The 26,804-nt window shown below is 42.3% G+C and overlaps 1 protein-coding gene across 1 annotated transcript in view; it reads right to left on the bottom strand.

The window, feature by feature from the left end:
* The window catches only part of LOC147035721 (extracellular calcium-sensing receptor-like), a 47,598-nt gene that overhangs the window by 2,268 nt on the left and 18,526 nt on the right, over nucleotides 1–26,804 (bottom strand). The window contains exons 3-5 of the mRNA XM_085869230.1: nucleotides 15,863–16,136; nucleotides 4,696–4,994; nucleotides 90–500 (exon numbers count right to left, since the gene is read on the bottom strand). Of these exons, the coding sequence (XP_085725356.1) occupies nucleotides 90–500; nucleotides 4,696–4,994; nucleotides 15,863–16,136 (984 nt within the window). The remainder of the gene's footprint in view (nucleotides 1–89; nucleotides 501–4,695; nucleotides 4,995–15,862; nucleotides 16,137–26,804) is intronic.

The raw sequence follows: 26,804 nt of genomic DNA, 5'->3' as shown, positions 1-26,804 counted from the left end.
TTAGTATTTTTTAACCACGTTGCTCACAACACATTGTTGTTTTTCCTTCACAATAAAGAAACAGTAAACAAAGAACGATTAATTCTTACTTGCCATGGATGGAAATCAGATATTCTGCCACATGTCCCATTGTACAATGGACTGCCATGGGATGTACAAGTTTGGATGTCCATCAAGGCGTGCGCGACAGCATGTACAGTCAGATAGGTATAATATGACAAATATAGTTTGGAAACATCTGTAAACTGTGAGTAAACTTTATCAAATGATTCTTCGCCTGAGCACGGTGGAAGTTCAATTTTTTCTCCATCCCAGGTGCATCTGAAAACATCTTCCCACAATTCAATTATATAATCATTCAATGATTTCTCATTCCGATAAAGTGGATTTTCTTCTCCTATATGTTCCCCACTGTTTGTCAAATATATTTTTGTCTTGTTGATATTCATGTAGTTTGGGTAATTTGATATTAAATTATTGCTTTGTTTCACTGTACATGTCTAAGGGTGCAAAACGTGTTGTTGCAGTTAAATTAAATAATGGTTTGGTGTAGTTCACAAATTAAGGTAAAATTTACACTTTTATACAAAAGTTGCAAGAAGTGAACATGAGTGCACACACTGAAATTATTTAACATCTGAAATTAAGTGTTCTGAGTATGAAATGCTTTCAAATGATATTTCATTCTTCCAAACACATTCAAATTTAAGACAAGGACATAGTTTATCAGAAAAGGAAGAATGTTTTCAGTGAATACCATCAAACTGAGGCAAGGAACCATAATTTGGCTCACAGGTGCTGTATTTTAATTAGTTGCGAGAATAAATTTTAAAAGCATGAACGGTGAACTCACACATTTATTTCAAACTTGTAGTTTTAGATGAAGTTTTAAGAGTGCATGAAGGCCGTTGGACTTTTGCAGCTAGCTGACTTATCAAATAGTTTGCAATTACATTAGCATTTCATGCTGATGGAATTTGACTTATGAGTTTCCTCTGAGGCAGAGAGAGAACTTACACTTTTTCAGGGAAATTGAAGAGATGTAAATCTGAGCTAAGACAGAATAGAAACTTGAAAATTGCAGCAAGATTGAAGTACCCAAAGAAGTATAACAGTTGAACTCTACCAGGAAGATCCCACAAGCACTCGTACTTTCATTGTGTGGATTTTCATTTTAAGTTTGACTTTCAATTCAAAGAATTTGGTTTTTCTTCTCTTCACTGGATTCTTCACAATAGGGTTCTTGGTGGCATTCTTCATAGAAACGTTATAAATTCACCAATGATCTTTGGAGATCTTGAACCTCCTGGTTTAGAATATCGATGGGTGTCAAGTCTTCTCTTTGCGAAACAATTCACAAGTCGTTTGATTGACAAAGCTCTCAGATTCAAAGCAATGATATTACTTTTTGAAATATCTGTTTTATTTGGTTGTTCTCTCCTTTTGCGAGTGTCAAAATAAAAAGAGCACCCTCTTGCGCCCAAAATATCCACATTCTTTTCAACAGGAGTTTCAATAACCAAGTTTTCTGACAGGATGATTTAGAGTGAGTGAACTTGCATTTGAGCTGCATTGTCTGGGTTTGATTACATTCCTGATGATAGAAAACAGCTAGATTTTGTAAATCCTCGATAATCTGGGGAGTGGTAAAGGGGAGAGAGAGAGAGAGAGAGGGAGAAAGAGAGAGAGAGAGAGAGAGAGAGAGAGAGAGAGAGAGAGAGAGAGAGAGAGAGAGAGAGGTAGAGAGAGCGAGACAGAGAGAGAAAGAGAGAGAGAGAGAGAGAGAGAGAGAGAGAGAGAGAGAGAGAGAGAGAGAGAGAGAGAGAAAGAGAGTGAGAGAAAGAGAGTGAGAGAAAGAGAGAGAGAGAAAGAGAGAGAACAAGGTAGTGGCAGTCGAAAAAAATAGAGAATGCCTTCGATGTGAGAGGAATATCCCTTATGCTTCAGTGTTATTGCATGACGTTACATCAATCTTGGGCTTCAGATGCTATAGAATTCAGCAGAAAGCATTGTGATGCTGAGGTGCAAATGGAGAGACGAAAACACTACTGAATTATTCTATGAACAATTTAAGCCTTGCAGTTTGTGAAGATATATGATTTTTCAAGGGAAGATTTGGAATCTCAGAGTATACAAGATTACTGGCTGGTTTTACAGGCCAGCTTTCGTATAAAACAGCCCTTTGGCTGGTTATTGTGAGGTTATTGTGGAAGGTGAGGCTTGTTGTATACAACACTGCAGCTCATAAAGGAGCTGGAACACAGAATGGATCAGGATGTTGCAGAGAAAAGGGTACAGTAAAAAAAGAATGGAGCAGGACACACCAATAACCGGGTTGAGAGACAAAATAGAAGGAGACTGATAAATAATGGATTTGGGGAAGAACGGGTCCAAGGGGAGGACACAGGGGAGTGAACAAGATGAATATAACCACAAACTATCAGGAATTAAAAAAAGACCACTGGGCCTGTAGCTTATCTGGGCCCTGGCCTAATATTGCAACCCAAATTTGGTAGCATTCTGATTGGTGGGTCTGGAGAAGAAGATATTTAAAGGAATTAATGTGATTTTCCCAAAAGTAGACTGTCAGTCATTTTAAAGACATCTGGTCATGTGATCCACATGACATCTGCAATATAATTATCATCCCTACACTAGCCTAATGTTGCAAACCAGATTTGGTAATGTTCTGAATGGTGGGTCGAGAGAAGAAGATTTTGGAAAGAATTTGCGTGACTGCCACTTTGACACACTTCCATTCATATGATCAGCAAGCCCTCTGCAATTTTAAATTAGGAAGATGTCCTCATGCTTTCACCCAAATTTGGTAGTATTCTGACTTGTGGGTCTGGAGAAGAAGATATTTTAAAGGAATTAATGTGATTTTTACAAAAGTTGCTGAAGTGGGCCATTTTGACACACTCCCGGTCACCTGATCTGCATGACTTCTGCAATATAATCAACATCCCTGCCCTAGTCTAATGTTGCGAAAAAGATTTGGCAGCATTCTAACTGGTGGGTCTGGAGAAAAATTTTGAAGAAGTTTACTAAGTCGACCATTTTGACCGTTTGGAGAGGTTCTGGGATGAAAGGATTGAAACCTCGATGAAAAAAGGTGCCCAGCTGATGATCCGGGCAGTTGGGAAATCAATAAAATGCTTATAATTTAAGGTTATAAATTCAAATAAAATAGCTTTTGTAAGTACTTACCTGCACATAATAGATCTGTGTTTGTGTGTTTATTTATTTATGCTTGTATGTATATGTACTTTATATGTGTATGCATGTGTGGATGTATATTTTCAAGTATGTATTAATGTGCATGTATGTATGTGTGTGGATGTGTGTGTGTGTGGTTGTCTGTCTCTGTGTGTGTGTGTGTGTGTGTGTGTGTGTGTGTGTGTGTGTGTGTGTGTGTGTGTGTGTGTGTGCATGTGCGCACACGTATGTTCACGTGCACGCACGTGTATTGTTATGTCTGGCTTCCTTATTGGGACTACATTGCAGTAATTGGTCTGTCTTTTGGTTAAATCATGTGACCGGAGTGAGTTTTGCAATTTCCTTTATCAAACCTTGCTGCCAAATTTCAGTCGCATCGGTCCAGCGGTTTGGCTGGAGAAGTCAAAAAAGGAGATGGACGGCAGATAGACGGTGCACGATGACAATGCCTTAAGTGGAATGTAAATTCCAGAAAAGCTAAAAATGGAAGGTTGGAAAGTGGTGGGCTTGGGCAGTGTTAATAATGGAATAAAATATCAAAGTTGTGGATGGTACATTGTCTGAGATGGTTCCTGACAGCTCAGTTCCTCAAGTTGGAAAAAGGAGGAACGATGATGAGTGGAGTAGAGCAGCGATTCTGGATTTTGGGAGTTTCACAAAAGTGGATCACAGGCAGACCACAAGCATCATGCAGAAACTTGGGGGCATGGGGACAGAGCATGTAAGCGGAAGAGGGTGCAAGATCAGACAGGGTTTTCCAGAAAAGAGAGACCACTCACTTTTCTGTGCTGTGAAATTGAAAGGCCCAGAGACTCAACTTATTCTTGAGAGAATCCAGTGATCTTGAAGGTTTTTCTTTCCTCTTAGAAAGGTGTTAGGTAGGAGCACCATCCCAGGGGGGAGTGCAGTGTTCCATTAATCTGTGGATGAAGGCTGTTCGGTGGATAAGAGTTCAGGTATGCAAAGGAAAGACTTTGCATGATGAGACCCAATTGGAGATTGGCTTAGGAGGCGAACTTGGAAATGTTGTTTACTCAAGAAAGATCAAGTTGATCGTGAGCCCCATGAGTTTGTATGACTGAACTTCATCAAGAGGCTTGTTAAGAATGTAAAAGCGATGGATCTGACGATCTTTTCGAAAAAACAGTGAGAGTGTGAAATTTGTCAGATCACGTGTCTGTGGCATTAAAGTTGATGAGGCTGAATTTTCTCCAGGTTTTCGCCATGGAAACTGATTGGTGGATTTATTTGACAATCCTACCAGACTAACAGGGTGAGACTTACAATTTATATGATTGAAGGATGTTCAATTAAACATATCAGCATTTAATAATTTCCAGATCACCAGATAGATGCAGCTGGTGTCTGTAAATCATTGGTACTGATTATGTGTCTGTGGGATAAAAATATAGCTATGCGCCCTTTGATTTTCGTCATAATAAGGAAAATATAAATTATATTTATGATACTCATTACCTGGTTTCCATTGATATAATCTCCCTTCAATAAAAAAGTTGTTTTTTTTGGCTTCACATTTCTGAGGAAATCTTGAAATTCTGCAATTTGTCCTGATTTTTCTCCAAAACCGATTGTGCCTTGAAAGATGTGAACATATCGAGATGTTGAATACAGCTGTGATGTGATCCAGTCAGATGCTGCGATCCATGTTTTCCCAGTGACATTTTGTAAAATAAGCTCTCCAATCAACGGCAATGCATCTAGTTCATTGGAGTACAGTATGATTACACTTGCTCTTGTCTCTGCAACAAGTGTCCCTTCAGTGCCACAAAAATAAATATTCAGAAGTTAAACAGTTGAATTGAATGATTTTCAATTTAAGCATGATAATATTGCAGGCAACCATGCCTGACCCCCATCCTCCCTCTCCAACCAATGTGCATGACACTGCCCTTTCCCTTCTTCAGAATGCATCATGGTCTCAGCCATGTCTCCAATGCTTTACTGGAAGGGCACACACCTTATGACTATGCAAATCAACCACACATGAAACAAACCTACCACGTAGTCCACGTAATCTCATCATTCCAAAGATGTACATTGCAAAGAGAGAGCACAATTATTTTTGAGATGTTTAGCCTCTGTGTTGTTTCTAACCTGACTATAAGCTGTTGAAGAGCTGTAACATATAACGGATACCGAAAACAAACAAAAGAACAGAAGGGTTGCAGCAAACATCCATGGCTTGCAGAAAACAAGCAAGAGCAGAGAAGAATAACAAATTATAGTGGAGGGTGACATGGAGAAAATAGGGATCTGGTCTGAGATTCAAACCCAGGCTAGACACAGCTTTGAGGCGAAAGTGCGGAGGGGTATCCAGTTTAATATTCATCTGAAGGTCAGGTCAGGTCAGGTATGGGGGCATGTTCCGGAGCAGCATGTCACTGCCATCCCCCAGGCAGATGCCTGGCCCATCCCCATCTCATTGAGATGCCAATCAACCTTTTGCAACTCGGAGGCATGTGATCCATCCATTGGCTCCTTCACTCATGAGGCTCCCTCACTGAGAGAACCTGGTGAGCAGAATCAGCATCAGGAAAACGAGACACATGTCCATACAGCCGCAGCTGATGCTCCCGGACTATGCAGGAAACAAATCTCATTTGAGTCTCTTTCAGCAACCGCTCATTGGACACAAAGTCCAACCAGCGATAGCCAAGGTTTCTCCAAAGATACCTGGTGCCAAAGGAATTAAGTATCCCTGTCAGATCCCTGGTCAGAGTCCAAGACATTGATGAATAACAAATAAATACAGAAAATTAAAACAAAATGCATGCACTTGTTGTAAAAAAATTAAGTTTAATTAATTTAATATTAAGTTTCTCTTTCTTGTGCTGGAATTAAAGGGCTGTTCAAATAAAAGCTAGTCCCCTCCCCTAACAGCCTTTTGATTTTCATATTGACATAGATGAACATGCAATTAGAGCAGAATTTATTATATGCTCTTATACTTCCTAAAATACATTTAACCAATATTAAGAAATCGCCAAAATATTAAATAACTCTGTCGGCTCACTGCATATTAAATAACTCAAATGGCTACTGTGAACATTGTCGAAGGGAAATTTAATAACTCTGTTGGCTTCTGGTAACAGGTGCCTTTTTATCTGGCTGAAGGAGGGCAGTGAACACTGCATGCCCTGAAAACCCTTTATTGTGTCATAAATGGAATTAATGTTTGGAGTAATGAGTCCAGGTTTCCCTCCACCCCTATCCTACTTCCCATTGTAAAAATATTTGCAGCCTTCTCTCATTGGCTGACTTCTCTTTGGCCTTATGTTACACCGTCCTCACCTTCTGTTGCCCCTTGTACTTGGGCATAGGTCCTACGCTTTTAGTACAGCTTGAAGGAATTGATCACTCCCTGATCCACAGGTTGTAGTAATGTGGTTGTGTTGGGAAGTAGAAACACAACCTTAATGTGTGGATGGGAATCATCCAGAAAGCAGGGTGCCCAGGAGCATTGTTGAGCATAAGCAGAATATTGATGGGTAAGTTCTGGCTCGTGCAATATTCCTTCATATCTGGTTCAAAATGGCGGGTGAACCAATCTGCAAACATGGTTATGGTCATCCATGCCTTTGAGTTAGCTTGCTGATGCTCTTAAGAGCCTTATGGTCTAAAGAACATTAAACAACCAAGGGCTTTAGCTTACAATCCCCAGCTGTGTTACCACTAAGCAATATGGTTAACGTATCTTTAGCAGCCTTGAATCCTGGCATGGACCACTCCTCCTTTGCAATGAAGGTGTGGTCTGGCATCTTTTTCCAGAAGAGGGCCGTCTCGGCGACATTAAAAATATGCTGGGCATTGCATCCTTCCTCCATAATTGTATCCGCGAAGGGACTCGGAAATTTACTGGCTGCTTCACAATCAAATATAGATTACATTCTCCACTGTTAATTAGATTCCCCACAGTTCTTTATTTTTCGTTTTTTGTTGTTGTTCTCTTCTTTGTTTTAAGAGTAGATTCAATGCGTGCTGATCCTATCATATGCTCGAGAATTCACAAGTTATCCTTCACTACGATCTCTATCATTGAATGATGGAAGTCCAAAGACCGAAGGCAACCTCAGGTGTTGGTAATTTATGATATCTAACTGAATATATTTTCATGCAATATTGCTCATAAGTAAGGGTGTTATTACATCCGGGAGCTTATAAGTCAGATGCTGCTTAGTCTACAATAAATCAACCAGTGATATTTTTACTGTGGCATTTGTACACCAGCAATGTACCTTTTTGCAATCTCTATTCTTTTGTCTGCAATATCTACTCCAGCATCTGTTTGCCCCAGCATCCACTTGCTATTCATTGTGGAAATCAAGTCCATGCTTTCCTGCAATACCTGGTGCTCCTGCTTCTCTAAATTTTTCCATTCCAGGTTTCCCTTTTAATATATAAAAGGAGCTTGGTCTCAGCATGCCTGTGTGCTTCCCTGTGACCATCTGCCAACAATTCTACAATCGGGGTATTACTAATCAAGCAATAATGGTACCCACTACACAATCGACAGTGCAGCATGCACGTACACACATAACATAGCAATACATACAAAAACACATATATGTACATGCAGCATTCAACAAGCTGCACATACATGGATAGGGAGAATTTGTTTCCTGGCATGGCCTGTGCCCAATATGTACCCAGACAGTTTGACCAAAAGAAGGAAGAGAGGAGGAGGGGGAAGGTGAGAATGTTTTTTTTTTATTTTGATCTTCTTCTTAGTGTGTTGTATATATATATATATATATATATATATATATATATATATATATATATATATATATATATATATATATATATATATATATATATATATATATATATATATATATATATATATATTTGTATACCTTGTCGAGGGTCATATGAGAGCTAACACACAACGCACATCAAGGGGGGGGGCATGAGACAAGAGGGGAGGGAGTGGGAAGGACAAAACAGTGGGCGAACAGAGACATTAGGAGATCTGTGGAAGGGAGAGGGATGGGATGGGGAACATGGGGAATAGAAGATGGACATTACAGGGACTTTCAGGAAGGAAAGCAGGGAATTTGAAGACGTGGGCTTGGGTGGATTAGCGGGGGTAGAAAGGATCGATGATTTGGATGAGGGATGATAAGGGGTGGTGGTGAACAGCTGTTTTGAAGACCTGGAGGGAAGAATGGGAATGAATAGAGTGAGGGAGTTTATTCCAAAGGCGGGAAAAAAGAGGAATGAAAGAGTGAAGGTGAGCAGTGATTCCTGATTTTAGTAGTTTTACCAGAAGGGGGTTGTTGGCGGACCTTGAGCGACCTGCGGAAATGTGGTGGGGACAAATCGCAGAGAGAGCAGGGGGGCGAGGTTGGATAGGAGACGGTAGAAGACAGAAAGACCACCGACCAACCTGCGGTGATTGAGTGAGAGGTCCAAAGACTCAGCCTCATTGCAGGAAATGCCAATGATCTGAAATGCCTTGGTTTCTTACAGCGTTAAGCCGAGAAAGGTGGGAGGCAGGAGCAGCAGCCAAGAAAGGAGAGCAGTACTCCATCAGGCTGCGGGAAAAAGCTTTGTAAGTGGTCAGGAGCTAAGGTGGGCTGAGGAAGGACTTTGCACGATGGAGGATTCCCAGTCGGCGACTGGCTTTGGAGGCGAGGTTTGAAATATGGCTTTGCCAGGAAAGGTCATGGCGGATCATTAGTCCCAGAAGCCTTAAAGAAAGGTCTTCTTCCAGAGGATTGTTGAGAAAGTGGATTGGGGGGCGGATTCCTAAACGGTCCTTTCGAAGAGACTGAGTGAGAGTATGAGATTTGTGCGGATTGAAAGACATGTTCCACGTGTTGGACCAGTTTGTGATTTTATCCAGAGCAGCAGTGAGCAAAGAAGCTGCTGCTTGCCAGTTTGAGGGATGACCGATGGTACGGCAGAGGGTGGAGTCATCAGCAAAGAGATATCGAGGATTTTCCATCGAGTTGGAGAGATTATTGATGAAAACCAGAAAAAGAACAGGGCCCAGAACACTACCTTGAGGAACTCCAGCCTGGACAGGAAGAGGGGATGAAAGAAATCCATTTAGGGCCACACGGTTACGGCGACAGGAGAGGAAGTCTGCGAGCCATTAGTGGAGATGGCCTTGAATACCATGGGAAGAGAGTTTGGCGAGTCGTGCAGGCTGCCAGACTGTGTCAAAAGCACGTGATATGTCCAGGAATACGGCTCGATTTTCCTGTCTGGCATTGAGGACTTCCATGCATTGTTGGGAGAGCAGAAGCAGCATATCCAGGGTAGAGTGACCTTGTCTGAAACCAAATTGATGATCAGAAATCAAGCCATTAGAGAAGATGAAGGATTTGATGTTTGAAGCGATGATGGATTCCATAACCTTGCTGATGATTTGGAGAAGGCTGATTGGTCTGTAGTTGCAGGGATCTGTTTTTGCGCCTTTTTTGTGCAGGGCAGTGATGTTTTCTGATTTTCAACCAGATGGCAGATGACCTTGAGCAAATGAGAGGGTGAATAAAACTGAGGGAAGGTGAGCAAGAGCAGAAGAGCAGGCTTTGAGGACACGTGGGCTGATGCCGTCTGGACCGGTTGCAGAATCTGAGTCTAGGTTTGACAGCAAGCTTTCCACCTTGTCAGGAGAAAAGGACACAGAGTCCAGGGACATTTGGGTGCGACTGGGTGAGGTGGGAAGAGAAAGTGATGGGTTTTGGACACAAGATTTCGCTGCAAACACTCAGTTAAGGCATTCAGGTTCTTCACGTGCGGTATCAGCAGTGCGGCCCTTTGAGATAAGGGAGGTGATGGAGGGGGAACATACACCAGAAACAGATTTGATTAGACGCCACCAGGATTTTGAGGAGGGAGAGAGGTTTGAGAGTTCAGACTTGAGAAGAGAGGATGTTGTTTTCTGGCTCTCCTGAGTGTAGATACACACTTGTTCCGAGCTTTATTGAAGGAACTGAGATTGCCCGAAGTTTGGCTTGCTTTCCAGGAGGCAAAGGCAAGTTGTTTCATGAAAACTGCCTCACCACAGCCTTCAGTTAACCAAGGGCAGGAGGAAGGGTAGGACAACTGAAGACAAGAGGGGATAAATCTCTGCAAGAGGGAGAGCAAGTTTCTTTGAATGAATTCCCAGGATGAGTTGATGTTGGAGAAAGTAGAGATAGGAGACCAGTGTATAAGTTGGAGGGCTGCTTGGAGACCCTGCCAGTCGGTTTGAGTGAAATGCCAGACTCGACGGCGGTGAGGTGGTTCGCTGATAATAGCCAGAGAGATGTCCAGTTTGACAAGGACGTGGTCAGAAGAACCGATTGGAGTGGAGGAAGAACAGCAGATATTGTCAGGAAAATTTGTCAAAATCAGAGCCAGAAGAGATGGAGTACCATTGGTGAAGATCCGGGAAGGAAAGTTGACCGATTGAGTCAGTCCCAATGAGTCGCAGAAAGCTTTTGCTGAGGTTTCATGACAGTTGGGAGAGGTACCCACGCCAAGCCAACTGGCATGATGACAATTGAAGTCGCCACATCTGCGGAAGAGAGAGTTTGGATGAGAAGAGAGAAGTTGGTCAATGTTTTCAGATAGTGAGATGTAGATGGAGTCATCACTGTTTGGTGGACGGTACAGCACCCAAATAAACATGAGGTGGGAGTGGAGGGAAGCCGTAGCCAGAGGTATTCCTTGGGGTGTGGGGGAGTAAAAGCAGTGCATGGAGAGTGAGGAATAGAGTTTTTGATGAAGAGAGCAACTCCTCCACCAGAGCGAGGCTCAGATCTGTCAAACCGGAGGAGGGAGTATCTCGGGAGAGATACTTGGAAGTCAGACACGTCTTGGGGGAGGAAAGTTTCTGTTTGGCATATTATATCTGGTTTGTCAGTGGCAACCTGTATGGAAAGATCTGAAAGGTTTGACCGAAGGCCCCGGACATTTGATGTCCATACTTTTAATGAAGAGGTAGGAGAGGAGGCTTGGGGTGCAGGGGGTGGGGGGCGAGTGCATGACAAGGGACGAGGGGGGAGATAAGGAGGGTTGAAGAAAGAGTGTGGGGGATTGCAGAATAGAATAAGGGAGGGGCCGAATGAGGAGGAGAAAAGGCTCTGTGGTGCTGGCGGGGAGCGGGAACAAGAGGGTGGGGTGAAAGCAGTTGAGGAGGTACCGAGGTGGAGGGAAGAGGTGGAGGTGAGAGGGCAGTGGAAGGAACCAGCTTTGTGGATGGGAGGGAGGCAACTTTGGGAAGGATGAGTGAGTGGGATGAATGGTGGGAGAAAGGTAAGGGGGGAGTTTTTGAGAGAGGTGAGAGGGAGGCATGGAGGGAGAAGAGAGGGATGGTTGTTTTGAGAGTGAGGGGTGAGAAGAATGAGTTGGGACTGAAGTTTGAAAAAAAGAATGGTTGATTGAAAGCGAAATATTATTCGGAATTCAGCATCGAAAAAGGCTCCGATGAATATCCCATAATCACTCTTTCATTCAAGCTTCTGGGTTTAACTCTCTATCATGATCTTTCCTAGGAAAGCCACATTTCCAAGCTGGCCTCAAAATCCAGTCGCTGACTGAGCATCCTCAATCGTGCAAAGTTCTTCCACGGCACAACTGAGCTCCTGACCACATACAAAGCTTTAATCCACAGTGTGATGGAGTATTGCTCTCCTCTCTCGGCTGGTCATCCAGCCTCTCACATTTCTCACCTTCAAGCTGTGGAAACCAAGGACTTTTGGATAATTGGAGTATCCTGTGATGAGGTCAGACTTTGGGTCTCTCACTCTCTCACCGCAGGCATGTCGGTCATCTTTCTGTCTTCCACCATCTCCTCTATGGCTTCACCCCCCCTGCTCTGTCTGAGATATGCCCCCCCCCATATTTTGCAGGGTGCTGAAGGTTCACCAGCAACCCCCTGCTCAAGAATCACTGCTCACCTTCACTCTTTCATTCTTGTTTTATTCCACCTTGGAAAAAAACTCCCACACACTCTTCAACCCCATCCTTCCCTCCGGGTCTTCAAAACAGCTGTGCAATGCCATTTCTCATCTTCCCCAATCCAAAACCACGATCTTTTTGACCCCCACTAATCCCCCAAACCCACCTCCATCAAATTCCCTGCTTTCCTTCCTGAATGTTCCTGTTGTGTAAGGAACTGAAGGTCCCTATGGTGTCCATCTTTTTTAATCTGTGCACTTACCCCATCCCTCTCCCTTCCACAGATCTCCTCAATTCTCTGTTTCCCACTTTTTTTTCCTTCCCTCTACTGCCCATCTTGTCTCCTGCTCCCCTTGTTGTACATTCTGTGTGTTAGCTCTCATATGAGCCTAAATAGTGTATCCACCCAAAAAATAAACATCAGTGTTTTTGCAGCTAAAATAGCCATCAGTCGGCCATCTTGGATCTGGTCTCAAAAAAAAAAAAGCGTAAGTAAGCTTAGATTTGTTGTCTTTGTCCCAGGTTGAACAACATCATTAAATGCATACCCGTGATATGGTTCAGGACATGTTCGGCACCAGATTTTTTTACAACTAAAATGGCTGACAGTCAGAAATCTTGGAACTGTCGTCGAAAAAAAAAATTACATGCACATGTTTACCATCATGTGTTGTCTTTCTGCCAAGTACGAATAAAAACAGTCCATACATGTCTGAGATGTGGTTGGGGAAGCACGTACGTATGCACACGCGCACACAAAAATCCAGACCAAATCCATAAGCCCACATTTCAGACTAGGTCCAACAGGGGACTTAAACTGATGTGAGATTATTGGCCACTGTTGGAATAAACGAGAGGTTATGGATTTGGTCTCGATTTTTGTGTGCGCGCGTGCGTATGTACGTGCGTCCGCAACCTCATTCCGGACATGTATCGACCCATTTCATTCATACTTTGCACAAAGACAACTCATGATGGTTATACATATACATTATTTTTTTTTGGAGATCAGTTCCAAGATGGCTGACTGGCGTCCATTTTGTAAGTTAAACATGCCCCCAACCATTTCCCCAACATGTATAGTCTGATTGTGTTCAAGCTTGGCAAAAGGGGAGTACACAACAGCCTTTACTTGCACTTAACTTTATTTTGTGATTTGATCAATGATGGCTGAATGGTAGACTGGTGGCCATTTTAGTTTGAAAAACTGTTACATTGATGAACTGGGAGACTGGCGGAAATTTTAGTTGTGAGGCGGGAGCACCAGCACAGAGCGGAGAGCAGTACACAATGAGGCTGTAGATGAAAGCTTTGTATGTGGTCAGGAGCTCAGCTGTGCCAAGGAAGGACTTTGCACGGTGAAGGATGCTCATTCAGTGACTGAATTTGGAAGCCAGCTTGCAAAGGTGGTTTTCGCAGGAAATATCATGGCACATCATGAGACCCAAAATCTTGAAATAAAGGACTTCTCCAAAAAGATTTTCGAGAAAGTATAAGGGGGAGGGGGGGTTCCAGACATTCCTTTCGGAGAGACATCGTGAGAGTGAGATTTTTTAGGATTGACAGACATGTTTCACGTGTTGGACCAGCTTGTGATTTTTTTCCAGATCTGCAGAGAGTGAAGAGGCTGCTGCTTGCCGTTCGGAGGGATGGCAGACAGTACGGCAGATATTGGAGTCATCAGCAAAGAGATAAATAGGATATTCTAGAGAGTCGGAGAGATCATTGATCAAAACTACGTCAGATGCATGAATGATTAGCCTTGTTCCTTGCGGAATGTACAACTGGAATTCAGCTTCGCCCAATTCAGAGCAGTAGCTTTTAACTCTAAGAATGCACGATTTTTCTTGCTGTCCTCCAGATGAACATTGGAGAAGTGTCCAAGAGCTGTTGGGGCTTCATCCAAGCATTTGACACCACTTTCAAAGAAAACACATTTTGGGATATAATTTCCATTCCTTTTTACAAATGAAAAGCGGCAATTGAGGTAGTCATCGTGATACTTCCTCTTCTTTGTCAGGATGTAATGTTTGTGTTTGATGCTTGTGGAAAACAAAAAGATATATAATAAATCTTACTCAGATCATTACGTTCAAAAACCATAAAACACAAATTACTAAGACAAATCTCAGGACTTAAATATACGAACATCATAATACAGGGGTGTATTGCATGAGCAAGCAACTTCCTATCGCTTTCTAAGCCAGTCGTTCTGAATCAACTGCTTTGGGAACCGATCACCTCACTCTACAGCAAATAGGGAAAGCGATTAAAAGAGGTGCTTCATGATGTTAGCAAAAATGGCCACTGTAGTTGGATTCAAAACTCTACTACAACCAATGAAATGCTGAGAGGCATACCCCTGTTATGTATGTTCATAATATTATTGAAATGTCCATTTCATACTTTAGTTTTTACTCTGCTTTTCATCCTAATTGTTCAAGATATACAAACATGCAAAATATTTTCTGAAAATGCAGTAGTGGGGTCCATAGATAAGCTTGGCAGGAGGGTCCTCATTCTGACTCCCCATTTCTTTATCTTTGCTTCCCTCTTCCTCATACTCTGTAGCCATTGCTCACACAATAAATTTATTTGGGGAAGTTGTTACAAGAGGATCGAGTCAAACTTCCCGGGCAGCATTTGCTGGAGGACCAAGAACGCATCGTTTACATGGAGAGCACCATGTTGTTAAGTGGTGACGAGCACTCTGTCCCATTGGAGTGCTTGCTTGAGTGCTTTGACTCAAGCAATCTGCTTGGCAAGTTAGAGCAAGGTGCTTGCCAACAGAACACACCCCAGGTCGACAGTAACATGACACATTTAATACTGGCACACAGGATACACTGACTAGCTGCAGTCGGTTCAATGTGCATGGACCAACGAGGAAATGTAAATTGCAAATGGCTGTTGGCATGAGACAAAATGTGCATCGCATTACGCAAGAAAATACAATGTGACTTGGGGAACTATTTTGTGGCATCAATTGAGAACAGAAAAACATTTTCAAAAGCTGTCATTTCTCCCATGCCCTCCCGATATTTCCCCCTTGGGGGATATTTCCCCCTCGTTAAGAACCCCAGCTGTAGACCCCATAGACCCCATTAGACCCCCAAGACTCAAACAGACCTTCTGTATGAGGGCCTTTGCAGCAACACTTGAGGGTCACCAGCCATAATCAAAAGGCCTCCGATTGGTTAACTGCCTCAGTACCAAGCTAAGAGGACACAAAAAAAAAATACATTCACTTTATCTTTCTTCTTTTTCAGGTGATGCTTATCACAGTTGGTGGCATTGCCAAAAGTCCCTCGTGGCATAGAAAAAGTCCCATGTGGCATAGAAAGGTCCCAAGTGGCAAATATAAAACGATGTCCTTGACAACAATTTCACCTCTGTTCTAATCAAATGGCATTTTTTGTGCAAATCTCAAGAATTTTTCATGATATCAGATTGAAACTTACACAGCTTATTTGTGTGTATGTATGTGGAGTATATGTGAATACAATCTAGGCAAAATTAGTCAAAGGTCAAGGTCAATGCCATCAAAACCATGTAAAACACCTATTAAGCAATAACTAGAAAATGTATCAACCCTCATTCATAGAACAGATTCCAGCAATCTCAGACTACATCTTCCACATCTCCATAATGAAATATAATTTTTTTTTAAACTCAAATAATTTTAAACAACATAAATAAAACAAATAATGAAAGCAGAAGGACCCACCAAGTCGTTGAAATGTTTCTTGACTTTTCACTGTTGGCAACAACTCTTTGAAAGCAATGCAAACTCCTTGGCTTTCAACCTCATTAAAAACCTGATTTAAACCAGTTCGACCAAAATCATCGTCCACTGCGAAACCACCAACAAATACCCATTTAAAATGGAGCACCAAGCGGGCGATGGCCTCTGCGTGGTGCAAATCACTGGGTATAGTTCTCATGAATGAAGGGAATGTCTGCTTGTTACTTAAACACTTGCATCCTGCTGCACCACTAATCTGTACAGAGGAAGGAAAAAAATTGATTTGAAAAACAAAACGGAATTCCATTTCTGGGTTTGGAACATAGGCAGTTCTCTCTCAGGGCTCGCTGCCGACTTTCTAATAGTTAAGTTTTCCGTTCGTTATCTGCCCCATTTTAACTGTATATTTTCTCACCTACATGTTACTGTGTGTTCCTAGTTCGGGTTTGTTTCAAAAATCGTGCTATTTTGTGAGTTTTCGTCGACCTTGTCTTACCGGGTGCTCGAGGTCTACCCATCCATCCACTCGGTGTATGATCGTATTTATTTGTATTTTCTCCCCATTACCTTCAATTTCTATCTTTCACACTTTCCCAACGTCCACCATCCCTCCCAATCTAAACACGCTGTTTGTTGTTTTAAATGCCCCCCCCCCAAAAAAAATCCAAAAAAAATAAACTAACTTTCTCCCTGCACACCCACGAGTCCTAATCCTTCTTCTTATTCCTATTCCGATTCTTATTCTTCTTCTTTTTCTCCTTCTTCTTCCTCCTGACGGCACACCATCTTTATTCTACTGTGCTGGCCCTCTCTCGCCATTACCTTCACGATTTCTTCCTACAACCTTCCATTCCCAAATCTTACCTATTTTTCGAAAATACATCAAAAATCAATAATCTCCCTTGTAACCATTCGATCTACACACCTCCTGTTAACCACGTGTCCATCGACTCTTCATGATACTTTTCATCGACCCAAAAGCTTCACTGCGTTTCCAGTCCAAAACTCACCATCCACTTCCACGATTTTACTTCAAACTTCACTTTTCCGATTGTTACGCAATCTTTATTTAAAATAAATACAGTAACTTCACTTTTGACGATACACCTCCCATAGCCAGGTGCTTCTTCCATAACCACGTGATCTGTTTCCACCCCCTGCATTAACCGATCCAAATTCACCATTCAGCTCACGATTTTTTCTACAACACTTCCATCACCTGATCTGATGAAAACTCTCTCAAACAATAACAATAACAACAATAATAATAAAATAATAATAATTTGAAAAACAATATCATATTATGCTTCATTTTCCTCTTTCACATGTGTGGTATTCTTTACTCTATCATAATGGACTACTCTTGTACTATTTCAACAGACTGCTCTCAATTCGACATTTCCTTCATACCTTGACTTAAAAAATCCAACTGTTACAGCATTTCTTCTCTCCATTCTCTTAATTCGCCTTTATTGCATCCCTCAAGAATTGTATTAAATCACATTTCACACCTAAAACTTAAAAAAAAAAACCCCAGTTCGCTATGAATGTTCACTTTCCATCAACAATTCCTTTTTTCCAACTTCAGTACCAACTCAACCCTCTGACCCCTCCCTCTCAAAGCAACCATCACACTCTTCGCCCTCGAAGCCTCCTTCCCACCTCTCTCAAAAACTCCATCCTCACCTTTCTCTTTGAACTCTCCCCACTCACCCTTCTCCCACCATTCAGCCCCCTAACTCGCCCTTCTCAAAGTTTCCTCTCCTCTCATCCACAAAGCTGCCTCCTTCCCCGGCTGTCTCACCTCCATCTCATCACTCCACCTCCTCAAATCCTCAACTGACTTCTGCCCCATCTCTTGTTCCCCTCTCCCCCAGCACCACAGAACCTTTTCTCCCCTCATCCAGACCCCTCCCCGAGCTATTCTGCAATCTCCCACACTCTCTCAACAACCATCCTTACCTCCCTCCCTCCTCCCTTGTCGTATCCCCCCTCCCTCCCACCCCCTGCACCCAAAGCCTCCTCCCCTCCATCTTCATTAACAGTGTAGACCTCAAATATCCGGGGCCTTCACTCAAACCTTTCAGATCTCTCCATACACGTTGACAAACCAGACATAATCTGCCTAACAGAAACTTTCCTCCCTCAAGATGTCTCTGACTCCCAATTATCTCTTCCTGGTTACTCCCTCCTCCGGTATGACAGACCTGAGCCTCATCCTGGTGGAATAGTTGCTCTCTTCATCAAAGACTCCATTCCTCACTCTCTATGCATTGCCCTCACTCCCCCACACCTCCAGTAATAGCTCTGGCTAAGGCTTCCACTCCACTCGCACCTCATGTTTATATGTGTACTGTATCATCCACCAAACAGTGATGACTCCATCTTGACCTCACTATCCGAAAACATGGACCAACTTCTATCTTCTCATCCAAACTCTCTTCCTCATATGTGGTGACTTCAATTGTCATCATGTCAGTTGGCGAGGTGTGGGTACCTCTCTCACCTCTCATGGCACTTCAGCAAAAAGTTTCTGCGACTCATTGGGACTGACTCAATCAATCAATTTCCCGAACCGGATCTCAACCAATGATACTCTTTCTCTTCTAGATCTGATTTTGATAAATTTCCCTGAAAATATCTGCTGTTCTTCCTCCACTCCAATTGGTTCTTCTGACCATGTCCTTGTCAAAGTGGACATCTCTCTAGTGGTTATCATAGAACCAGCTTACCACCGACCAGTATGGCATTTCACTCAAGCCGAATGGCAGGGTCTCCAAGCAGCCATAAAACTGATAGACTGGTCTCCTATCGCTACTTTCTCCAACATCAACTCATTCTGGGAATTCTTCCAAAGAAACTTGCCCTCCCTCATGCACAAATTTATCCCCTCTCGCCTTTAGTTGTCTGACCCTTCCTCCCGCCCATGGTTCATTGAAGCTTGTGGTGAGGCAGTTGTGCTGAACCAACTTGCCTTTGCCTCATGGAAAGCAAACCCAACTGAGCGTCATCTCAGATCCTTCCATAAAGCTCGGAGCAAGTGTGTATTTACCCTTAGGAGAGCCAGAAAACAACATCTTTCTAAGCTCAAGTCTGAACTTTCAAACCTCTCTCCCTCCTCCAAATTCTGGTGGCATTTAATCAAATCTGTTTCTGGTGTAGGCTCCCGCTCCATCCCCTGCCATACCTTAAATGGCCGCACTGCTGATACCGCACAGGAAAAGGCTGAATGCCTAAACTCGGTATTTGCATCGAAATATTTTTTCCAAAACCCATCGTTTTCTTTTCCCACCTTACCCAGTCGCATCCAACTGTCCCTGGACTATGTGCACTTTTCTCCTGACAAGGTGGACAGCTTGCAGTCAAACCTCGACTCAGATTCTGCAACCGGTCCAGAAGGCATCAGCCCACTAACACTAAAAACCTGCTCCTCTTCTCTTGCTCGCCCTCTCTCTATTCTATTCACCCTCTCAATTGCTCAAGGTCTTCTGCCATCTGCTTGAAAATCAGCAAACATTACTGCCTTGAACAAGTAGGTGTAAAAACAGATCCCTGAAATTACAGACCAAATAGACTTCTCCCAATAATCAGCAAGGTTATGGAATCCATCATCGCTTCAGACATCAAATCCTCCTCTTCTCCAATGGCCTGATTTCCGGTCATCAATTTGGTTTCAGACCAGGTCACTCTACCCTTGATATGCTGCTTCTGCTCTCCCAACAATTGATGGAGGTCCTCAATACCGGACATGAAATCAGAGCCATATCCCTAGACATATTGCGTGCTTTTGACACGGTCTAGCAGCCTGCCCCGCTCACCAAACTCTCTTCCTATGGTATCCAGGGCCATCTCCACTCATGGCTTACAGACTTCCTCTCCTGTCGCAGTCAACGTGTGGCTCTCAATTGAGTTCTTTTATTCCCTCTTCCTGTTCAGGCTGGAGTTCCTCAATATAGCATTCTGGGTCCAGTTCTTTTTCTTGTTTTCATCAATGATCTCTCCGCCTCTCTGGAAAATCCTCTTTATCTCTTTGCTGATGAATCCTCCCTCTGCCGTACCATCTGTCATCCCTCAGAATGTCATACAGCAGCTTCTTCGCTCATTGCAGATAAAATCACAAACTGGTCCAACACATAGAACATGTCTTTCAATGTGGACAAATCTCAAAGTCTGACGATGTCTCTCGGAAAAAAACATTTAGAAAACCCCGTCAGCCACTTTCTCAACAATCTTCTGGAAGAAGTCCTTTCTTTCAAGCTTCTGGGTCTCACGATCTGCCATGATATTTCCTGGGAAAGCCACATTTCAAACCTGGCATCCAAAATAAGTTGCCGACTTTGAATCCTCATTGCGTAAAGTCCTTCCTTGGCCAACCTGAGCTCCTAACCACTTAGAAACCTTTTGGCCGCAGCCTGATGGAGTACTGCTCGCCGGTCTGGGCTCGTGCTCCTGCCTCCCACCTTTCTCGGCTTCAAGCTGTGGAAACCAAGGCATTTTGGATCATTGGCATCTCCTGTGATGAAGCTGAGCCTTTGGTCCTCTCACTCTCTCACTGCAGGCAGGTCGGTGGTCTTTCTGTCTTCTGCCATCTCCTCTTCGATCTCGCCCAACTGCTGTGTCTGCAATTTGTCCTCACCATATTTTTGCAGGGCACTCAAGGTCTGCCAACAACCCCCTTCTGGTAAAACTACCAAAATCACGAATCACTCCACACCCTCACTCTTTCATTCCTCAATTTTTTCCGCCATTGGAATTAACTCCCTCACTCTATTCAATCCCATTCTTCCCTCCAGGCCTTCAAGACAGCTGTTTACCACCACCTCTTATCATCCCCCATCCAAATGCTTGATCTTTTCTACCCCTGTTAGTCCACGCAAAGCCCACCACTTTCAAATTCCCTGCCTTCCTTCCTTAAAGTCCCTGTCATGTCCATCTTGTATTCCCCATGTTTTCTGCCCCACCCTCCCCCTTCCACAGATCTCCTAATGTCTCTGTTCTCCACTGTTTTGTCCTTCCCACTCCAGCCCCTCTTGTCTCTTGCCCCCCTTGCTGTGCGTTGTGTGTTAACTCTCATTGGACCCTCGACAAGGTATAAAAAAAAATATATATATATATATATATATATATATATATATATATATATATATATATATATATATATATATATATATATATATATATATATATTGAACACTATCATCGATTCCTTAATGTCAATTCTTGGTATGCCTAGAAAATGTAAAGTTTTTACTTGGATGGTGCAATAACTAAATGTACAAAGATTTTTTAGATATAGAAAGTTTCTCATTAAAGTTCAGTTAAAATCACAAAACAATCTTTCTCGGATCATTATCCTATTGAATCCAGGCTTGTAAGGATTTTGAGCATATGAAATAGAAAGCATGCATGTTCTTACATGTCCACCTCGAAGGACCGCAGCGAGTGCACCGGAAACATGGAGGGAGTCAGGGCAGAAAATAAATAGACATCATTGTGCCCTTTGTGTTGTTTTTTGGGTAAAACATACATAAGACATGAGACGGATGGATAACTTTTTTGAGGAATGTTTATTAATCTAAACTGTCTACCTTAATCACAATACTGTAATACAAATTAAACGTAACACTGAATTATTTTCCGAAGAATCCCCAAACTAAATAAGTACAAACGTCACATGCAATAATGCAGCTATAAGTTTAATCACGACTCACAAGGTGGCAATTCATCTCAAGCAAACAGTTTGCAAAATAAACTCCAGCATATTACAAATGAGTAAAGGGTCGGCAATGAGCACGTTCTAAAGTATGAAGTCCCAAGGGTGTGCACAGGATGAAGCCGACAGGCCAGTCACATTTCAAAAGTCCTCAGAAAGTGAAAACCTTGTATCACCACAGTATGGAGTAGAACCAGAGTCTCCAGGACAAGTTGTGTGAGAGACGGTGAAGACACGTTCTCTAAGCTTTGAAGGACAATGTGTGATTGAAGAAGAACAGAGATTGGAAGAACTGACAGGCTTCCCCCTCAACAATGCATCAGCGAGGATGTATGAGCTTTAAAGTCATCTCTGAGACAACTGCAGCAGCAATGTCTGATAATGTTTGACATTCGACGATTAGAAGGAATTCAACAAATGATACCTCACCGGGTATGGTATAAGAAGTGATGCTGAATCTCCATCAACCAATGTCTAGTGTGGTGAAGTTGGTTTGTCATGGCCCCTGAATGGGGGGGGGGGTGTTGCGGAACCCTACCAATGTTCGCCGGTAGAAGACCCACGATTGTTCCTTCACTGGGTTAGTCTGTTTTAAAATGAATTGCCTTCCACATGAGACTAAACGCAACATCTCGTGTAAATGTGCCTTTCTCCCCTTTGTCTCTTCCATTCCTTCTCTTTTATTTTTCCTCTCTCTGCTTGATGCAAACTGTTGTTTTGTATATCTTCTTCAAAATGTCAGTGTCTCTTTCATCTCATGTTATTGTTGCTGAGGCCACTGAAGCTCCAATCTGAGTCTGTTATCGAATGTTGTTGTCATATCAGAGGCAACTGCAACTGCCTTTGGTATCGTGGAGACCCGACAGGAAATTGAACATCCAAAACAACCTTCACGGAAAGCACAATTAAATGAAAATACTGGTGCCTAACAATGTCATGAAAAAAACAAAGGTGATGAATCGTAATGAATATGACAATCACAAAATTTAAATAAAATGAAACTTCCCGACTCTGTCTTTTATTATATCCGTTTCATTCATGACAGAAGAAATGCGAATTTCACACTTTATGAACATTTAAAATTCACTGAGTATGATACTCACTATAGTCCAACAAATGTCAAAGGTAATTATAATTCGTAAAATCCATTTCAAAGCATTCAAATTCGCTCTATGATTAAATCCTCCCTCAACTACATTTGAATGGTGTTTAGTGTGAATGAAGTACTAGTCTTACTGGTGGTGGTGGTCGTACGGCAACTTAGCTGCCGGGGTCCCTATCATTTATTGAAGCGCAACTGTGTCCCTGATGCAGTGCCCCTCTACCAGTACACACACTGGAGCTGGTTCTCATTTCGCTGACCTCGGAACGATGACAGGCTGAGTCAACCCCCTGGTGCATTAATTCAGCGGCCGACGGGGCTTAAACTCAGTACCCTAGGATCCCAAGCCGCCAACCTAACCACTGAGCCAACACCAGGCTAATAGTCTTACTGGTGAAGGTGAGTGTGGATGCGTTTGGCAGACACAGAAAATGATGGATGAAATCAGGAGCATGTTAGCCATTGAGGCAAGTCAAGAGAAGCTGAATTTTCGGGCATTCTGCTTTCCTCACAGCAAATGAGAGAGAAGGGATAAGGGGCAAGGATTTATATATGGAGGGAGGGAGTCAGAGGTGGGTGGATAAGAATGAGGTCAGGTGGCACATGGCGTGAGAATGACTGATTTTGACAGAGTTTGTGGGGTAAAAGTCAAGGGGACTGTGACGAAGAGAAAAATGAAAATAATCGGGATAATTCAAGAAGTGACAGAAGATTAGATAAAAAAAAATTAAGCAACTTTGAAAATTTTTAGAAAAAGTAATAAAATCGGTAATATATTATAAAAAAACATAAGAATTAAAGATTAAAAAGATTAATCAAAATAAATGCTGACATAGACAAGAAAAGAGGGAGAAATGGAGAAGAAAGTTTGGGGGAAGAACCTGTAGGCAACAGGAGAGAGGAGAAAAAGTAAAGGAAAGTGAGAAGAGAAAATGTAGGCGCAGAAAGATACCTAAAACTAAATATAGTAAAATCACAAGAAAAAGAATACGTGTAGAGCATGATACTTGCAAATTCCACCCCCCACTCCCTCTCAAAGGGTTGCCATGGAAACATCAAATTATCCATTTCATTAAGATTAAAATTAACAATTTCAAAGTTCGGGTCAATCGGATGAAAATTGAATATTTTTCAGATTGAAATTGATGATTTTAGAAGTTTGACCTTGAGTTAACCTTTGACATTTTGACCTCAAAAATATCTGGTTTCCAAATTTAGTGATGCACTATGTAATTTCTGTTTAATTTTCAATTCAATCAGATGAAAATTGATGATTTTTCAGATATAAAATGATAATTTTAGAAGTTTGACCTTGAGTTGAACTTTGACCTTATGACATCTAAAATAGTTGATTTTCCAATTCAGTGACACAACATGCAAATCAGGTTCAAATTTCAAGTCAATCCATTGAAAAATGGCGACTTCAGAAATTTGACCTCAAGATGACCTTTGACATTTGACCTCAAAATCAATAGGCTTCTCAGTTGAGACTACCTCTACAACTGGGTAAAGATTCATGATTATTGGTTTTGAATTTTGACATGTAGGCTATAAACAGACAGCCAAACAGACAGACATAATAACAAGAAGAAGACGTCATGCAGAGCACGATAATTGCAAAATCTAGAAAAAAGAAAATGACCGAAAAAATAATTGGTGGTTGAATTCAGTGACCTAAGAGGTAACGCCTCTTCAAATTTCAAGTCAATCAGAAGAAAATTGCAAAAATTTAGAAATTCAGCATTTGTTGTCATTTTGGACTCGGTTGACCTCAAAAACAAGTGATTGTTGAATTCAGCAAACTGAAATATAAATCCGCTTCAAATTTCAAGTCAATTGGATGAAAATTGAAGATTTTAGAAATCCCACCTTAGTTGTTTAATTTTGGCCTATGTTTACCTTTTGACCTCAAAAACAATAGGCTTCTCCCTTTTGTCAAACTCGACATGTTAAATTTCATGAATATCGGTTTAAAATTGTGACCTGCAGGCGACAAACAGATGGACAGACAGCCAAACAGACAAACAGACAGACAGGCAGACAGAGCAACAAAATCGACAGAAAAGGTCGAAAAAGTTTTCAAGAGCATGAGACTCATAATTTTTGGATTATTGTGTATTGGGGTTTGATGTCTCTCATCTCTAGTGATTATAAGTTTGTTATCAGAGGGAAAACTTAACTGTTCAATGTTTAGGAGTGTGTGGCTGATGTCGATCGAGAAGGAGGATGGAGATCTGATAAGATTAGAGATCTTATCAAGATAACTGGAGATCAGTTGGTGGGGCAACTACTGGACAAGTCCTGATGATAGGGCGACCTTAGTTGTTGTCCTTGCAGATCTTTGGTTCGAAAAGGGTTCCAATAATTGGTTTTCTGAATGCTGAGCAATTCATATTCATATTTTGGAGTTTGCACAGGATTTACCTGCTTGTTGTGAAAAAAAGCCTTGAGTTGATCCCAGCAGAGACATTTTCTGTCTTTGATAGTAAATTAATGTTCCTTTTTGACATTGGGACAAATCCTTTGCTGAAGACCGATGTTTCAGCCTGATATTGGTAGCTTGTCCAGCATAGTCACAATTTTTTTGTGAGGTTCTTGTTTGCAGCATGTTGTGTTCGTTGCAGGAGGACCAATGAGCCGGATAAGTTTCCGGGTTTTGATTCCCATAAAAAAAACTAAATAATTTAGAGTTAAGCCTTGTATTGCCTAAACAGGTAAGGTTTATGTGGCTTGAGATTTTAGGTTCTTGAGTTCGAGCCCATGTCGTGTCATTGAAATAACACCAAGCGGGTTGACTCTGCCTGTCATCCTTCCGAGGTTGGCAAAATGAGTACCAGATTACTGGTGGTAGGGAAAATGCTGCAGTGGCACAGCTGTGCTTCCAAAAATGATGCAACCAGCAGCCACAGGCTGCATATGAAACAACAACAAGAGGTTCGAGTTGAGATCCTTCATCTTGAGAAGGACGGACTTCATGAAGATAGCAGGATTGTCACTAAAAAGGTGAGGGTGGCAGGTTTCCTGGCGAGTTCTTCACATTATGAAGAAGTTGGCCTCATCGTGGATGTCATGAAGCACTTTGTTTGACATACTTTCTACACTTAACAAGTACAAGTTGTTCCACACTTATCACACACACACACACACACACACACACACACACACACACACACACACACACACACACACACACACGCACACACACACACACACACACACACACACACACACACACAAACACACACACACACACACACACACACACACACACACACACACACACACACACACACACACAAGCATGTAAAGGCCATTTTCTCCACAAAAGCAGGAGTTAGCCTTGCGGGCCCCATGACAATATTCTCCACTTTACCCTGTTTTCTGCATCTCCCCTTCTTAATCCCCTTGCCCACATTTCTTCTTCCACCACATTTAGCCAAGATTTTCTCGGTCTTCCCCGTCCTCTACTTCCGACTACACTCATTTCCAACACCCCTCTCACCCAGTCACTTTCATCCTTCCTCAACACATGACCCAACCATCTCAACCTGTTTCTCTTCACAACATCCATCACAGAGTCTATTCCCATCATCTTCCGCAGGTCATCATTTGTCTTCCTCTCTCTCAACGATACTCCACACATCCACTGAACCATTCACATTTCCACCCTTTCCAGCCTTTGTCGCTGCTCCATGTTCAGTACCCATGTCTCACTCCCATAAATCATCGTACTCCTCACACATGTGGCATACACCTTTCCCTTCAGCTTCAACGACACTCCCCTCTTCGTCAGCACGCCACTCAGTTCCCAAAACTTCTTCCATGCACATCTCACTCCAGCAACCGTCGAAGAGTCTGATCCACCTTCTCCATTCAGCATGTCTCCGAGATAGCAAAATGTTTTCACACCTTCCAGCTTCACACCATCTCCAAGATCCAACTCAACAATTCCTTCATCTGCAGCTCCCTCCATGCACACCTTACACTTGAATGTCGCTGCCACACTGGTTAATGACCCTCTCACCCCACTACATTTTCGATGAACCCATTCAGCACACATTGTGCAGTGAATGGAGTTCACTCCGACACCCTTCCTGCACACAGCATAC

The sequence above is a fragment of the Eptatretus burgeri genome, chromosome 1 (genome assembly GCF_056783735.1).
Source record: "Eptatretus burgeri isolate ZD-2024b chromosome 1, Ebu_testis_v1, whole genome shotgun sequence".
In the NCBI taxonomy this organism is placed as follows: domain Eukaryota; kingdom Metazoa; phylum Chordata; class Myxini; order Myxiniformes; family Myxinidae; genus Eptatretus; species Eptatretus burgeri.
Note: the sequence above shows the minus strand (reverse complement) of the source record. Positions and strands in the feature narration are given on the sequence as shown.